The 18,122-nt window shown below is 33.1% G+C and overlaps 1 protein-coding gene and 2 pseudogenes across 1 annotated transcript; 2 read left to right on the top strand and 1 right to left on the bottom strand.

Moving 5' to 3' along the window:
• Positions 1 to 111: 111 nt before the first annotated feature.
• LOC122587628 (F-box/FBD/LRR-repeat protein At1g13570-like) lies at positions 112 to 1,413 on the bottom strand. Its single transcript, XM_043759801.1, has 5 exons — positions 1,208 to 1,413; positions 814 to 1,156; positions 609 to 716; positions 359 to 520; positions 112 to 291 (listed from the first exon to the last, which is right to left on the bottom strand). The coding sequence occupies exons 1-5, from the start codon at positions 1,411 to 1,413 to the stop codon at positions 112 to 114; spliced, it is 999 nt and encodes a 332-aa protein (XP_043615736.1).
• A 5,600-nt stretch (positions 1,414 to 7,013) lies between these two features.
• Positions 7,014 to 10,537, top strand: LOC122588684 (annotated as a pseudogene).
• Positions 10,538 to 14,527: 3,990 nt separating this feature from the next.
• On the top strand, positions 14,528 to 17,941 carry LOC122589135 (annotated as a pseudogene).
• Positions 17,942 to 18,122: the final 181 nt, after the last annotated feature.

Here is an 18,122-nt window from a genome sequence, read left to right as displayed (position 1 = left end):
TATCTTGCTAGTTCCGGTCAGCTGCAGAACTAAAAACATTAACCAGCTAATATATAAACAAAACCCAAAAGTTCAGAGGGGCAAAGCTAATTGCTGCATGCTAGGCATACATTACAACTCCTTAACCATAGATTCTACCATGGGCGATGCACGTGGGAGGTGCAAGAGAATTCCTAATAGTGCAAGAGAATTCCTAATGTATAACCAAATATCAGAATAATCTTCAGGGGTAATTGACTCTATATCAGAATTCCAACAATTTTCTTCATCAACGTACATCTGTCGGTATTTCTAGCGTTAGAGTATTTTGGCATAAGAATAATACAAAGAGAATAGAAGATAGATCCACGTTACTCACTTGCAGCTTTAATTTCTCCAAGTTCGGGGAGCATCTCATCAAACTAATTATAAAAAGCAAGTCATTTCTGCCAGTAAAAAACATTCCTTCAACACGGAAGTATTTTAGGTGGTTTAATGAGGTTCTTCGAAGCACTTGTGCATATGAATCTTCAACAAAACACTTCAACCATACGGCAAACCAAAGTTAGCAGACCACAATTTTATATTCAAGATATATCAGTTATATACTCATGTGAATAAATATTTACCTGAAAGACCCAATACGAAATAGTCAGATCTTCAATCATAGGTAAACACTTGAATAGCTCAATAAGGGTAGAGTCATCATCACTGACCATATGATTATATTCTTCAAACTGCAGCAACTTAAATTTTCAGATAAATAATGAAAGTCTGCTAGAAATGATATCCTAACAAGTACTTACCAGAGTGAAGCTCGCAAGTAATGGATACAAGATGTAGAAGAGTTTTTGTAGATATCCTAACATCGATCAAGCATAATCTTGTAAGGCTACTAAATCGACTAGAAACTGGTTGAAAATCAATATAGCAGCGAAAAAGATTCAAATCTGTTAAATGATGCAACGAGAAGAAAGATAATGGCATTTTATACAGTCGTGGAAAATTGAAGCTTAGTGTAAATTTCTTAAGAGTACTGTTTCTTGCCAAATGAGCTATTATTCGGTCAATTTCTACACAGGTGGCATCTCCGTTTATGAATAGGCCAAACTCGTGTATTGGACCCTGGTGTACCAATAGAACTTGGAATATAGCATAGAAAAGTTTACACTTCCTGCTCATCAATTGTCGTTGACGTTCCATGTCAATGCTATGATCCATAATAGACGGCTGAATGTGATTGAGAGTGGTAGATACTTGAAATTCATACTCACTAAACACGAGTTTAGGGATTGTGGTCCATCTGAATCTCCATTCCCTCGAGAGGACACTCGTGCTCACTGCATCTTTGATCGGTACAAGGCAGAGGATATTTTCTATTATAGATTCGGGAAGGGTGGTGATTCTATCAGAAGACAAACGTTGAGTCTTCATCTTCAGATATTACTCTTCCGCCTACGCCCTACGCTAAAGAAAGCTGGAAATTCAGTAACTGACTAACTGTAATAACTAATTAAGGATAATCAGTCTGCCAGCAAGTCTGATTATCAGACCAGACTTACAAACTTAGTGGGTGCAAGTAAAGTATAACAATCATACTCTTGAACATCGACGACACATTCTTAACTAAATTTATTGACAAACACAATAAATAACTAGCTTACGTGACAAAAAAATCCCTCCCAACCACTTTTTAACCACTAATCTTATACAACATTTTCAATACACCATTAACTAACCACTAGTTTGAAACCCATTCATGTATGTTTTCAAAAATGAGTAAATTATTATATCACTATCAACAACAAAACCCAATCCCTACATGCAGGGTATGGAAGTATGGGGAGGTGAGACGTAGCTAATTTTGCCTCTACCCAGAAGGTAGAGTGTCCTAATTTCTTGATGTGGATAATGATAAATCAACCTAATAGGTGTGCCTAAAGTTGTGCCTAATTGTAAGATGGCGACATGTGAAAAAAATCAAGGGGCAAGATTAGGAAGGAGAATTAGTAGAATCCACATGTCAAATTCTTAAGGTTTTAGGCATATCTTTAGACACATCAATTAGGTTGATTAATCATTTTCCTTCCTGGAAAAATATATCACCATATATATAAGGAAGGGAAGCCATAGGCTGGAGGTCCTACCGGAAGCAACCTCTCTACCTTTGGTAGAGGTATGGCAGTCTACATTTTACTTCTCCCATACCCCGATCTTGTCAGGATTTGGGTACCGTTGTTGTCTTGTTAATGTTGATAGATTGTGAATTTAAATCCGGATTCAGACAATGTCACAATGGTAAGGTGTATATATGTATGATATAATAAGCTACAATTAGCCTTAAGTTTCTCTAGTTTTTTATGATCTAATTTTATAACTTAGGCGTTTTATAACAATATATACCATCAATTATCTCTTTCTTTTCCTGAAAAATTAATCACTTTTTTATTTAAGCCAAGGGGAAGCATAAACCTAAATATATCCAAATGTAATACAAACAAACCACCGAAATCAAAACCTAAACTTATAATTATTACACGGTTGCACCAATGCACCGTAAACTTATAATTATTATTATAACTAAAGACAGATATGAATTATTCAGATCATAAAAAAAAAAAATTAATCGATGGATATAAACATAACATTATGAATTTAAGATACTCCAGTGAGTGAATTACATTATGTGCTTCAAAATTCAGAAAATGTGTCTTAAACTGTAGGAAAACTGATAAATTAATCCAAAAAATAACCGTTAAAAAGGCCCTAAAAATCAGTGGCATAATCTAAGGAGAGATTTATGAAAGGATTACAATTGGTTATGTGGCAAATGATTTATTTGACAAATTAAGATAACCGTCACATTTGGTCCCTCTACTTTTATATCAACCTAGGGTTTCAACTTTTAGCAGTTTTTCTTAGACACTGTATCTGAAGTTTCCATTTTTTTTTTCTTATCATTTTTATCATTTTCTTTTTACGTTTTAGAAAACTTAAAATATATATTTTATAATTTTTCCATTTTTACTCTTTACTTCTCTCTTTATAAAAAAAAAAATTGAGTATACAATGTAAATAAACTTTTATATTTGATATATCAGATTATCAGGTATATATTTGATATCACTATATTTTGTTTTTAATTATTCGTTTATAATTTTTAGATTTATATTTTGTGATTTTTAAACATTTCCAAATCCTTAGACCGTCCGCATTAATTCGAGATGTCCATTCACAAACATCTTAATCAGCATGTCATGTCAACTTTTCACTTATTTTTCTTACAAACACTTTTTACTCACAACAATAACATAATCATTCTTCCTACAAATAATCATATAATTTTCATATCTATCAATAACCATTTATTGATTTACATCTTTAAATGTATATTTCTTCTTACACTTTAATATAATAAAAAAAATTAACAATAAATAATAAATGTAGATCTATTACTTAAGATAAGTTTAAAATAAAATAAAAAACTTCAAGTATGTATCTAAATAATGTATGGCACATTTGTTTGTGTGTACAGTAAATCATATCATCTTTTGCGAGTAACTATCGGAAAAATATAACAGTGATTGAGAAGAAAATTTAACCTTGTCATAATCAATAAAGCTATATTTCCGCTAGTAAATTAAATCTAAAGCCTTTTTTTTATAAACAATAAAACTCAACGCCAGAAAAAAAAATGTCAAATGAGTTTTACTTTCACATGTATTATATACCTATTTTAAGCCATCCGTTCTAATCCTTCTTTACGGATATCCAATGATAGACATCCCCCATATCACTCACATCAAGAGCCATACTATGAAAAACCTCCACCTAAGCTTCTCTTTTCTACGAATATCCTCGTTGCAAGTGGTCGTAGTAATCAAAAGTTTTGCCTATCGTTTTCTACATTGGACAAGTTTATTGGCACTTTAGTTTATAGCTAGCATAATGGAATCACATCAAAACAAATATAAACATGATAGTTGAGGTCGTGTAAACCTACTAGTTATTGTAATTATTATACCGGTGTGCATTTTATAAGGGGAAGCGAAGAAGGTGTTGTTATACACCCAAATTAGATGAAAACTGTTTCACATTTTATAATTTTATATTTTTTTTTAAAAATCAATATGTGACTTTTTTATTTAGTAAAGTAAGTATTAAAAAATTAAAATGTGAAGAAATATTTCATCCAACTTAATTTGTATTTAGCTAATATTGAAAGGGTACTTAAGTCATTTAAATTTTAGGGGATGGTTTATGTAATTAGTTTACCCATAAAAGGATGGTTTATGCAAAAATTTCCATTCAAGTATAAGAAAAAAAAACCGCTCACTGTCTCCTTTTGCGGGTTTTGAGTCCCAATACTTTAACAGTGTATGAGAGAGGTTATGATGTATGAAGACTTTATTCCTATCAAAATAAAGAAGAACCTAAACGGTAGAACAATTTCCATCTAAGGATGGTTAGTGAAATAACAAACAAACCAGAGGACGGTTTATGTAATTTACTGTAGATAATACGAGTAGTACACTAGTACTAGTAGAAAGCTACTTCATATCTGGACCCTGGAGGTTGTTGGTTTCTCCCCTTCCGCTTCCCCCTTAACTTCATCTCGGGTATGTATGTATTCTGTTTTATTAGCATTTATATTATCTTTTGTTTAATCTTCATATTTTTGTAGTATCATTATTTTGTTTGTTAGTTGAGGGAGAAGTAATTTATTTGTATTAATACTGCCCATCAAATCAAGGAGAAATGCCCCTGGAAAATAATTATTAGATTGTGCTAATTGTTCAAGTTGTGACAATCAATGTTTTTTCTTATGATCTTCAATTTACTAGTCATTCTTTCATCAGAAAATTTAAAGTAGATTTAACTCTTACACTAGAAATTAATTTAGGGATGTTCATCACTTACTCATATAAATTACATAGAATGAGTATAAAGAAATTATCTAATTTATTAGAGGTTATTTTCTGGAAAAAAATAAGTAGTACCTACCTCCTTTTTTACAGTGCTTATTTCTTATGAAACAAGTGGATAAGGAGTTTTTGATATAGTATTTGTCATTGCTCATCTGCTTAAAAGAACAAAGCAATAAGTAGAAATATAATCAATCCCCAACACCCCCTCAGAATAGTATCTATACCTTGTCGATATTGTTGCTAGTGTTAGGGCATGGGGTATGGGCATGTGATTCTGACCCCAATCAATGACATGGCAATCTACACCGACCACCCTTCCATCCCTCCCCCATTCAGAACCAGGTACTCTTTCGGGGTTCTTTGTTATTTCGCCGGACATCGGCATCTTTACTTTCTTTTGTTTCTTAGTGGATATGAGGGCCCGATGAAATTTTAAATACTTGCTTTCTTTTATCTATGTGTTCTTTTGTTTTATTAATATATGTGTGTTCTGTAAATTTATATTTATATATATATGTAATATACAAACTCACCTTTATATATGCCCTTTAATGGAGATTGTACTACTGTAGAGAGAACATGAGATAGATGATGGTCCACTTCCTTTCGTTTTAAACCATGCTTAGGGAAAGGTTATATCAAGAACCCAAAATTTTGCAGGAACCTATTTTAATTTAAAATTATTTACTATATGATTGCTTACACATGTTCATATGACTATATAATTGCTTACAAATGTTCATATGACTATCTATATACATTTGATTACCACCTATCTCATGAAATCATTTATTTACAAAATACTTGCATACATGTGAATTGTGATGGACTTGCATACAATTGCTCATAGCACTATTTACATATGATCATAGAATTTATGTCTCCACATAATTGTATAATGGATGATAATCCATGTCTCTACATAATTGTAAAATCCAAAATTACACCTAAATAACTCAAAAACAATCAAAAAAACAATCACCATGTAAAGATAATCAATGATTGAGTTTCATTTAAAAAGTTCCTAAAAATTTATGCAATTTTTAGGTTTCCTAAAATAAGTTTTCAATATTTATTTATAATACCTTATAAAAAGGGAAACTCTCCCCCAATATCTCAAAAGATGAATTGATATACCCAGAAAACCCCTCTACTTTATTCATTAATTTAAACATCTCCACCTAATATGCCTATAATAATCCCTCAATTCTTAACAACTACACTATCTTCTTTAACATCAATTACTTTTACATTCACCAGCGTTGCCACCCCCACCACTCGTCACCGCCACCATTACCAACACCACCGCCACCACCCGTCACCACCGCCACCACCATCCCGCACTACTACAGTCATCGCATTGCACGGGCATATGACTTGTATATATATATATACATAGTTGTTAGACTCGTACGAGTCACGAGTCGACTCGTACGAGTCGAGTCAGAATGGAGAGAAAAAGAGACGACTCGGACATAGACTCGGACAGGCTTTTAACTCGTGATGTCTCGTACGATTCATCATCTGACTCTGTCTGAGTCGACCCGTATCGTGAATCGGCCGAGTCACAAATAACCCTCTTTTGTCTAGATTCCGGCGTCGATCGAATGTTATCGGCGGCGTTTCTTTATTTTCTGATGGGATCTGTTAGCGATTATTACACAAACACTTAAGTTATTAGATATATGATAAATTGGATCTGAAATTTGGTATAATGATATACAATTATATATGCTTCCATGGATAAAGAAAAGAAGGTAGGTGGTGATTTGATGAGAGAGAGATGAAGAGATATTCTCTTTAGGGAAGAGGAGTCGGCTATATCAAAGAGTGAAAAAAAGGAAGAGACAACATTGGTGCATTATTATCTGTATTAAAATATAAGAAACTTAGTGGCATGGGAACTTGTGCATTATTTACTCTATTTTTCAAATGATAATATTAATATGATAATTTATTATTGAACCGTTTTAATTTATAGGATAATAGTCATAATACCAATATTAAATTTGTCACAAAAGCTTCTTAACATATTGAATTTATGACTTCAACAATAATTATGTTAAAAAATTAGTTAAAAGAAGTAGTCATTTTGTAAATATGTATGTTTCTATACGTATCTATACATATTTCTATACATATTTATATACTTTGGCTCCATATTTTTAACTTTTATGACTCTTACGATACGAGTCACGATTCAAAAATCGGGAAAACGAGTCGTATCACGAGTCACGAGTTGACAACTATGTATATATATATATATATGAGCCAACAACTCAACAAGAAAATGAATGGTCAAAGAAGTAAATTTACTTGGGTTAAAAAGTAAATTGTTAACTAAAAAGTTATGGTAGTCAAAACTAAGTTATGGTGGTCAAAACTAAGTTTTTAAACAGGTTATCATATTTATTTGAGTTATCGACACGAATCATCCTTGTAGTTTAGTGGTTTACCCAAATAATCAAGTTTCATCCCTGAAGATCAGTAACCTTAAGGTCAGTCCTTTATAGGTGGATAAGGTTCACATTTCGTCCTTTGACTTGTTGACCGTCATCTCTTGCCCGTTAAGACCCTCACGTGCCTTTCACGTCAGGGGTATTCAAGTCTTTTCACCCCTTTCTTCGACCTCTAAACAAAACCAAAAAAAAAATTCCTTATAAATGGCAGCAACTTCAAATAATCAAACCAAAAAAAATCCAACACAACAACAAAACATTTGAAAATACCCAAAAAAATCCAACTAAGTATATGCATATATATATATATATATACATACACATATAACAACCAACTTAAAATAAAACAAAAATCAACTTCAGATCTAAGTCATAATCAAATTCTACATCTATCAATATCTGAAACTAACATCTATTTATATATTGAAGATCATTCTATTAGTATAAGTTAAAAACCCGATGGGGGATGGACACGGTGGTGGTGGCCGGAGTTTTGAAGGAATTTGTTGAAAACCCGTTCGGGTATATAGGTGGTGGTGGCTAAAGTCTTGAAGTAATTTGTCAAAAACCTGATTGAGTATACACGCAGTAGTGGTGACGGGATGCTTGAAGGATTTTGTTGAAAACCCATTCGGGTATACAGGCGGCAGTGGTGGCCGGATTTTTGAGGGGGATGTTTGTGGTGAATACCCGATAGGGTTTACACATAGTGGTGGTGGCCAGATTTAAAAGGGGATATATATATATATATGTGTATATATATGTGTATATATATGTGTGTGTGTATATATATATATATAAATCAAGAAGGGTGGATAAAGGGAACATGAAGATAAGATCTAAAGCATCTGTCTTTGTCTTTCTTATGTATATATCAGGGGAAAACAAAGTATAGATAACATGAATATAAATGGTAGCTAAAGATTAAACATTCATATAGATACAGAAATGGTTTTTTTTTTTTGTAAAGACCTAGCTGAAAAATGGATGTTATGAAAAAGGGTAATTGGATGGGAACCCCCTAATCCCATTTACCATTTGGTACCCACTAATCCCCCAGCCAGGCTAGTGTCTAGGTGAATCTCAACCACTTAATAATCCCCTACTTAATAATCCCCTGATTATCTCAAGTTTGCCTTTGGCAAGACTCGAACCCAGGTTCCCCCTGGAAAGTGGCGGCTGGTGGCCACTGGGCTATTACCCAATGGTTGAAAAATGGATGTTATGTGTGTGTGTATAGATATGGATATACATATATCTGGAAAATGAATTGTTAAAAACTATCAAGTTTGGTCCTTTATGCTTTAAAAAGACTTTAATACCCCTCACGTAGGAGGCACGTGAGGGTGTTAACGGACGAGAAATGACGGTCAACAAGTCAAAGGACGAAATGTGAACCTTATCCACCTATAAAGGACTGACCTTGAGGTTACTAATCTTCAGGGATGAAACTTGATTATTTGGGTAATGCTCTTACTCTTGATGATTTATCATTTTATCTATATGCATACTTTTTTTATAGACGATCTTTTTGACTTCATATGTGTGTGTGTAAGAGTCTAAGTAAATCTGTTATCAAGTAACTAACTTTTGAAGCATTTTATAGAATTAGTGGGATGAACGCTCAACGTTTGTCTATAGATATAATCAGCACCCTTCCTCAAAGCATAATACAAACCATCTTATGTCTTCTACCTATTCAAGAGGCAGCAAGAACAAGTATCCTATCAAGGGATTGGAGATACAAATGGACCACTATTCCAAAACTTGATTTTATAGAGAGGAAGTTTGAAGTATCAATTGACGAGAGTCAGCATCAAACATCCGATGCAATAAGTCTATGGAAAAGTGTGATTAAGAGGTGTAAATAATTCAATGCTATATACCAAGTTTTGTTAATGCACCAGAGTCCAATACAAGAGTTCTCCCTATCAGTGGATCCAGATGTCACATGTGTTAACATTGACCAAATAATACTTCTTTTGTCAAGGAACTTAGCTCTCAACCAACTTCGCTTGGATTGTGGCTATAGAATACCATTATCTATTTTCAATGGATTTGGTAACCTTACAAGCTTATATCTATATAATTGCAATCTTTACTTTGAATCAACATTCAATGGATTTGGTCGCCTTACAAGCTTATACTTGGATGAGGTAATCTGCCCTTTGGAAACACTTCTGCTTCTTGTATCAAATTGTCCATTACTTAAAAGCTTCACACTGGTAAGTTCTAACTAGAATATTAATCCTAGCTCATTGGCTATCATTACTTATCTGAATATCATAAGTTGTTGCAGATTACAGAGTATTCAAATGTTTTCGGTCTGGATAATCATACCGCCTTTGTGGAGCTATTTGACTGGTTACCTGTGATTGAAAATCTAACTCTTTCGGCTTGGTTCCTTTGGGTAAGTTTATCCACATTATATAAGATTCATTCAATATGAAAATAAAAACTTCAGCTATTAATATTTTTTTGGCCCATTATTCAAGGCTTTGGTTGTAGACACTAGTGGGGGATATTTTCCAATCTCATTTGTCTACCTCAAGCAGCACTTGTGTTTAAACCGGCTTAAATACTTATGTTTAGAGTATGTATCTTTCATCTATGGAAAGGGGTTACCTTCATTTTTTCTGGAGCATTACTTTGGAACATTACTCGGATATTTGGCTGGAGCATCTAACTGAACTAGAGATTGAAGGTATGAACTACATGAAGCCCGAGTGGGAATTTGTGAGGTTTATATTAACCAAATCTCCCGTGCTGAAGAAGTTGACCATAAGGATTTTCAGGGTGGTTACCAAGGATGAAGAGATAAAGTTATTAAGAATTCTCCTACGCTCCCCACGTGCATCACCACTGGTAGATATCATTGTTGAGCGTTCTATGAGAAACTGGTGATTCTAGGTGCAATTGGCTTCAAATCAAATCACTTTAGATCGCTCAACTTTATTGATATTATATTTATTATATTCGAACATATTGTGATACTTTAAGATCTCTGTTAGCTGTTAGTACCGGATTCTTCTTCAACCTATTATATAGCTGGTTCTAGGAGACAATCCAAAGTAATGATCTGGAAATCCAACGTTTGGTATATTCTGAATTTTTGTATTTCGCTTGAACTTAAGACTGGTGTGGTTGGATATATAAAGTTTGTTGCAAGCTCTTTGTTTCTTCGTAGGTAAAATTCAATTCGATATATTGTATGCCGAATTATGTTCCAAGAGTTGGTCAAAATACTGCATGTCATTTGAAGTCCAGGTTTCTCTGAATCGCATGGCCCTGTAATATGAAAATGTGACTAGTTGTGAGTACTTATGAATACTTTTTCTTTTTTTAATCTTTGATTATAAGAAGCTAATGAGGTGATTATCTGGTTGATCATCTTGTTTTATTAGAATTTTAAGCCATATAGGCGCGCTTCTCATGAATGTCGATAAGTCCATCATTATAGACATTAATGTTTACTTGATTCTATGGTCCCTTATTTCGGCCATTAATATATCTTTTTTTTTATTTCAATTACAACAATAATAAGCACATACGATTAGTAAATTAGTGTTTATATATATAGGTTTTAATTCTTATAAAACAATCGTTAATATAGATCAAACAAGACGCAATACGATGATGACATGCGTCATGATGCTACGAGTAATTTATTAGTCTTAAGGGTATATTTGCCATAACAAAAAATACATTTTTATTTATAAACCCTTATTAAAAGAACTGGATTTAAAACTTTAAGCATTTTTTACAATATCTTTAAAAGCATTTTTCACTTCACACCACTTCTTTGTCTCACTTTCTTTCATACTATAAATGTCCAATGTGACATTGTTCATTATCATCGACACCCCGACCATCGCCTTCCATATCCATCAAACAATCACCGCCACACTTAACCATCACTTTTTAAATGAGACTACAATACGTGAGCACCCATCTATAGTTAAAGTGAACAAAACACCCTCTTAATACTAATTAGATTATTTAAAAACAAAAACATATGTGTTATTCTCGTAATGCTGTACATCACAGTATCATGTTATATCATGTTGTAATAAGATGTATCAACGTATATCATTATGTAGATTTTCAACATACATATAGCTTTTGTAATGTTATGCATCAAAGTATCAAAAAGTATCAAACTATATCATATCAAACTATGGGTGAGTTATTTTGAGAATTTCTAAAAAGAAAAACTCAAGAATCATTCTGGACCATACATTCTTTTCCTCTTTCTCTCTCTTCAATTAAATAATAAAATTCACCTAAATCATTCAAAATGTTCTAACTCACAAACCGTAAATCGTTAGACGAAACAAAAAACATGGGTAGTCTTAAATTTCGTCATCTTTCATTATAGATCCAATTCGATATACTTTTAACGACTTTTTAATTTTCGTTTTCTTTTTGGTAGTTACACATAACTTACATATGTGTAGGTTGAACAAAAATTATGATTCGGAACGGGTTTTGCTCTTAAGGATATTCATAAACCAAAGCTAGTGGGGGTGATAGGTCATAGGGTGATAGGTCATAAAGGGTGACAGGTCATAGGGGGTGACCAGTGAGGGGTGATCTACCTAACGGGCTCCGCCCTTAGCCGCTATTCCTCCGCCATGGACTGACGGGCTCCGTCTTTGGCTACCATGGCTCTGTCATGGATTGACGGGCTCCACCCTTAACCTTCATTGTGTGTACATATGTTCATTTATTAATTTACATGTGAAAACAACGATCTTACACATGTGTAGGATGAACGCGATGGAAAAAAAAACGAAAATTAAAAAGTCGTTAAAATTATATCGAATTGTATCTCTAATGAAAGAGGACGAAATTTTAAGACTACCCATGTTTTTTGTTTCGTCTAACGATTTACGGTTTGTGAGATAAAACATTTTAAATGATTTGGATGAATTTTCTTATTTAATGGAAAAGAAAGAAAATATAAGAAAATAAGTGGTCCAGAATTATTCTCAGTTCCTTTTTATTTGTAAATTCTTAAATAACCCTTCCCCATCAAACTATATTATATTGTAACATTGTGCATCGATCAAGTTATATCATGTCGTAATTATGTGCATCAAATAGTATAATTTATTAATTTACGTATTACATTCTATCGTCTTTTGAGTTGCTTAGAAAAAATTTTAAAATGAAGCGTCTCAATTCTAGTTGTCACGTGTATTTTTCAGCTGCATTTTTTTTTTCTATTTATTTATCACATAAAATTGAAAACAAGAAGTCCCACTTTTATTTTTAGAAAAACATATAAAATTTAATTCCATATGATTGTTTTTAACTTCCATATAAAGACTTTTTTCCCTTAAGTTTTTATCTTTATCTTTATTTTTTCTTTACAAATATATTTCCTCCGAAATTTTTCAACTTTTCAACAATGTACATCTACCAATGCATAATGTACGATACATCTATATACGAGTATATTTCAACCATTTATTTTTCTCTCTCCTCAAATTTCAACCACTCATTTTTCTCTCTCTCCTATAAATCATTTTATTTCTCTAATTCATTCATTCTTAAAATTTCATGTTCTTTCATTAGAGATGTCATTCGATGTACTTTTGACGAATTTTTAAATCTGAGGGCGGAGCCCGTACGGCTAAGGCATTTGGCTATTACCCTCTATGACATATTACTTCCTATGACTTATCACACTTTATGACCTATCAATCCCACCATCTTACCGGCACAACGCACAAGTATTAACTCTCGTTTATAAAGATTAAGAACTTATTTACCCTTAGCTTTTTTATCTTGATCAAGATCTGACAATCTGCATCTTATTTTATTTATTTCAAAAAATTACCAACCCAAAATATGTTTTATACCAAAGGATGTTATCTTTTATCTTTTTAAACAATCATTTAATTTTCCATTATTTTCATTCTTTATAATTCATTTATAGCAATCAGCAAACACTTTACTCGTTACAATCATTTTTAAAATTGTTGCATAGGCATTAAAAATTTTAACTAGCTAGGGCGGAAAATTTTTATAAAAAAAATGTTAAATTCTCGTAAACATTAGTTTAAAATATCTCTTAAAACTATAAAAAAAAAAATGACATGTCCACATCTAATATTTAGAGAATTTATAATGACTAATAAATTCCTTTTTTTTTATAAGGGATAAATGCCCAGAAATGCAGTCAACTAATGCTCAAAAGTTATTGTGTGTGCGGACTCTAGGTCAGCTTTATTGTGTTCATGAAACTTGAAGTTTTAGTTATTGTGAACATAAAACGGGATTATGGCTATGTGGGACCGGTTACTTTCATGTTGACTGCTTACGTGACATGCACACAATAACTTTTTGGGATTAGTTTATGCATACAATTAAAAAAAAACAGATTATTTTTTTTTTAAACTCGCCGGAAACTACAAATACTCGCCGGAAAACTTAAAAATCCGATTAAACCTTCACTTCTTCGAATTATACCACGAAATTCGTACCAAAATGCACAAAAATCACCCGCGAACAAACCCTCAGCAAAAGTTAAACCGATTGAGACTCGCCGGAAAATTCACCAACTCGCCGGAAAAATTAAAATCACCATAACTTTGTTGTTTATTCGAGTTTCGACTTGAAACCAACACCAAACTGTTCAAAATTGTTGTCCGAAACTCGAAGAAAGAACAAAGTTATGGTGATTTTTAATTTTTCAGCGAGTTGGTGAGTTATCCGGCGAGTCTCAATCGGTTTAACTTTTGCCGAGGGTTTGTTCGCGGCTGATTTTTGAGTATTTTGGTGCCAATTTCGTGGTCTAATTCGAAGAAACGAAGGTTTAATCGGATTTTTAAGTTTTTCGGCGAATATTTGCAGTTTCCGGCGAATTTGAAAATAAATAATCTGTTTTTTTTTTAATCCCAAAAAGTTATTGTGTGCATAAACTAATCTCAGAAAGTTATTGTGTGCATGTCACGTAAGCAGTCAACGTGAAAGTGGTGACGGCTAACTTTTGACCCGGTCACTTTTGCATGCTATAAAACTACTGAACAAATTTCCTGAATATAATAAAGCTGACTTAAAGTTCGTGCACGAGCATTAGTTGGGTATTTATACCTTTTTATAATGATATTAATAATCGATGTGGAAAGAAACCGAATCAAAGCATCACTTTTTTAATTTTCCAAAATAAATCACATTTTCGCTCAAAACAAAAAGCTGCTGCTCATCCACCATCTGAAGTCTGAACGCACCTACGCTCACCAGTTTTGTAAGATTATACTCAAGTTTTTCATCTCCATCACTTAATATATTTTCTACGTACAATATCCAGCAATTTGTGTTAATCTTGATTAAAAGCTTCTTTTTTTCTTTTTCTTTTTCTTTCTTTCTTATCTTGTGAGCTTTTTAGGACTAAATTTTTTCAGTGTTCCACATATTACTTTTTAGGGCTAACAGCTTAAGAATTTTTTTTCTTCTTTGGTTAATTTCGGTATCCGACTTGCTTTGCGACTTGACTAATCCCAATGTGGTTATGTTAAATATGTGTAAAAATTTGTTCTTTTCTTGGCTGCAGGCTGCCGCATATTTCATTAGCTATATATAAGGTTTAGAATCTGTGTAGTCTGAAAAAACTAAAGTTGTGTTCATTGTATGTAATGAACTTTCATTAACCTGCCCTTTATAGCTAAACACAAGAACTTTGAGCTCATTAGATCTTCCCTGCTTTCAGGCCCGGTCTTGGGCAAGTGCGAAAGGCTCAATTGAGCAGGGCACAAAGTAAGGGGCACTAATTTTTGTATACAATACGTCACTGAGTCACTCTATATATTGATATATTAAATTAATTTTGGTGCTAAAGATATATCTATAGGCAAAAGATGTTGTTCTTATCTTATATATTAAAGTCCACTAGTCCATCAATATCGTATGAATTATATTATTGTTTTATTATTATACCATACATAATAATCTCATCCTATATTTTTTGACGTTAATATATGCAGATAGTCGCAAAGAGTAAATACGCAAACTAGAAGTGTTCATTGTTCAAACATATATATATTGATTTATATACGTTGATTAATTTTTTTATGTGAGACTTAAACAACTTATGGTATTAATTATCAAAACTTAAATTTTGATGCATTTAAAAATAAGTTAGAAAACTTTGCTATAGTTATTTTATATTTTTAAACGACATTATTGTTATGGTTGTTTTGATACCTTTTTATATATACTTACTATACTTCAGCCGTTAATGACAAATTTTGACGTTTAATGGGCACCATTAATGTAATATCGAGCTGGGCACCCAAAATTCATGGCACGGGCCTGCCTGCTTTGATTGTAAACTCGAAAAGTCTTATACTTTTGGTCAACAGAGATTGTTAGGATCTTACCGCTGCAAAGTAGTAAATGAATCTATTGTCCAGTCACTAGACCAATTCTAATTCCAATTAAAAATTTTATTTCAGAAATTGTGGCATTTGCTTTCAACCGAGTATCGTATACCATTCATAGAAATGAAATAATTCAGTGGACTTTGATCATCACACCATGCTCATGACAAAATGAGACAGTAGTGTAGTGCCATCCCTAATCTTACTAACACATTGTTTTTTGATTGAACCCCTCATACATTTTGAGCTCGAATCTGTTTTAACTTCTGAATCAATTTCCCAAATGCTGTTTCCGTAGTATGAATCCACTGAACCCACAAAGACTCTTTTTTGGATACCGCATTTCAGTATTTCATAAGTGTTTTAGTTAAAAGTGTTTCATTCCAATTAACTAAGGATTTTAGGCCTAATCCCCCTTGGGCATATGAATTGCCACACCAACATTTCATGACGTTTTTCATTGAATTGTTGGGTCATTGTACTTGATGTCTCCAAGTGTAGTATTACATTTGTTATTCAGTCTTTTATCTTGAATCAATTTTTAGGATGACTAATATAGCCATGCTGCTTTTGTGTAGTATTTTTAACCCAACAAAGACACCCTGAGATGAAAGCTAAACGTCGGGCCAAAGATAGAATCAGCACCCTTCCCCAGAACATAATAGAAACTATCTTATGTCATCTACATATAAGAGATGCAGTAAGGACTAGTGTTCTCTCAAAGAATTGGAGGTACAGTTGGACCCGAATTCCTAAACTTGTGTTTGTAGAGGATACATTTGTAAATGTAACTGGTAGAGATCAACTATCTGCTATGGAGCGATATACTGTAATTCAAAGTCCAGCAAAGTGGATGCTCAAGAGTTGTAAATTTCTCTATGCTATATTCCAAGTTCTGTTATTTCATCAGGGTCCAATACTTCAGCTCACCCTTGACATGGAGGCAAGAGAAAGCTGCTTTGAAATTAATCAGATAATGGCGGTGATGCGTATATGGTACCTTTATCTATCTACTCATTGCATCAATTAACAGACCTACATCTCCGTGATTGTGGTATTGACCATCAACCGCCAGTCGATGGATTTGGTAGGCTTACGACCTTATGCTTGGAGGAAGTAAGAATTGTATATGCAGAAACACTTCTACATCTTTTATCCAAATCGCCGTTACTTAGGAGAGTGACTCTGGTAAGTTTTTACTAGAATTTCTATACCCATTGGTTTATAGTTTAGCTGAATATTTTAAGCTGTTGCTGTAGCTATATGACCTTCACGATGAGGACTACATCCCCTTTCTTGAACTATTCAAGAATTTACGTTTGATTGAACATCTGACAACTTCTGTTGCATTGTTTAATATGGTAAGTTTTGGCATATTATGTTATATCATTGATTCAACTTGAACAAAAACTTTGCATGTTTAATCTTTGTTTTGCCTATGGTACTAGTGTTTGATTAAAAATGCAGTTCCAGAAAAGCTTCCAACCTCATTAGTCCACCTCAGATACGTGCATTTGAAAGATACAAGTTTTACCAACAATAATGGGTTATCGTGTCTTGCTTTTTTGATCAAATCGTCCCCAAACTTGGAGAAAATTTATCTCGAGGTAAATAACACAAGTTCATCTTAAATTCTTCTTGTTTTGATTGTCATGCCAATATATAATGACACCAGAAATGCCGATGCTTCCTGTAGAATGAACGGATATATAGACGGGAGTGGTATACTGAAAAGGATCCTGAGACAGACCCCATTACACTGGAAGATTATTCTAATATGTGGCTAGAGCATCTTTATGAATTGAAGATTCAATATTTTGCCAACCTGAAAACTGGATTGGAGTTTGTGAAGCTAATCTTGGCCAAGTCACCTGTGCTAAAGAAGGCGAGAATAGTCCTCTTTGATTGGGTTACGAAGGATGAAGAGATACAGTTATTAAGAACTCTCTTACGCTCCCCAAGTGTATCACCCGTGGTAGAAATCATTGTTGAGCGTCCTTCCCGATGATTAAAACTGTAGTTGAGTTTAAATATATGCTTAATGCAGAAAATTGACCTCAAATGCTTTTAGACAACTGGAAAACTCTTTGTTTTCTCTATGGTAGTATGTTTCATTTTTTTTTTTCTTACCGGTTATCAACTGTGAGCATGACGTTTCTATCGGTAATACTAGATGCAATTTTATTTATTTTTTTATTTTCTATAATTTAATTGTGAAACAGCTTAATGTCGGTATCGACTAATGGTATCATGGTTGGTAGGTTTCTACCGTGCTGATAAGTGTGACAGTGAACTTTGACTTTTGCGATAGTTGGTATGTATTACCAGTTTACCACCAATAATAATTGATGAACTTGGATTAATATATA

The sequence above is a fragment of the Erigeron canadensis genome, chromosome 2, assembly GCF_010389155.1.
Source record: "Erigeron canadensis isolate Cc75 chromosome 2, C_canadensis_v1, whole genome shotgun sequence".
Lineage (NCBI taxonomy): Eukaryota > Viridiplantae > Streptophyta > Magnoliopsida > Asterales > Asteraceae > Erigeron > Erigeron canadensis.
Note: the sequence above shows the minus strand (reverse complement) of the source record. Positions and strands in the feature narration are given on the sequence as shown.

Coding starts and splice junctions, on each gene's coding strand:
- LOC122587628 (XM_043759801.1), bottom strand. CDS start 1,413: ATGAAGACTCAACGTTTGTCTTCTGATAGAATCACCACCCTTCCCGAA. Junction 717..813: donor CAAAAACTCTTCTACATCTT/GTATCCATTACT, acceptor AAGTTGCTGCAG/TTTGAAGAATATAATCATAT. Junction 521..608: donor TTTCGTATTGGGTCTTTCAG/GTAAATATTTAT, acceptor GTATGGTTGAAG/TGTTTTGTTGAAGATTCATA.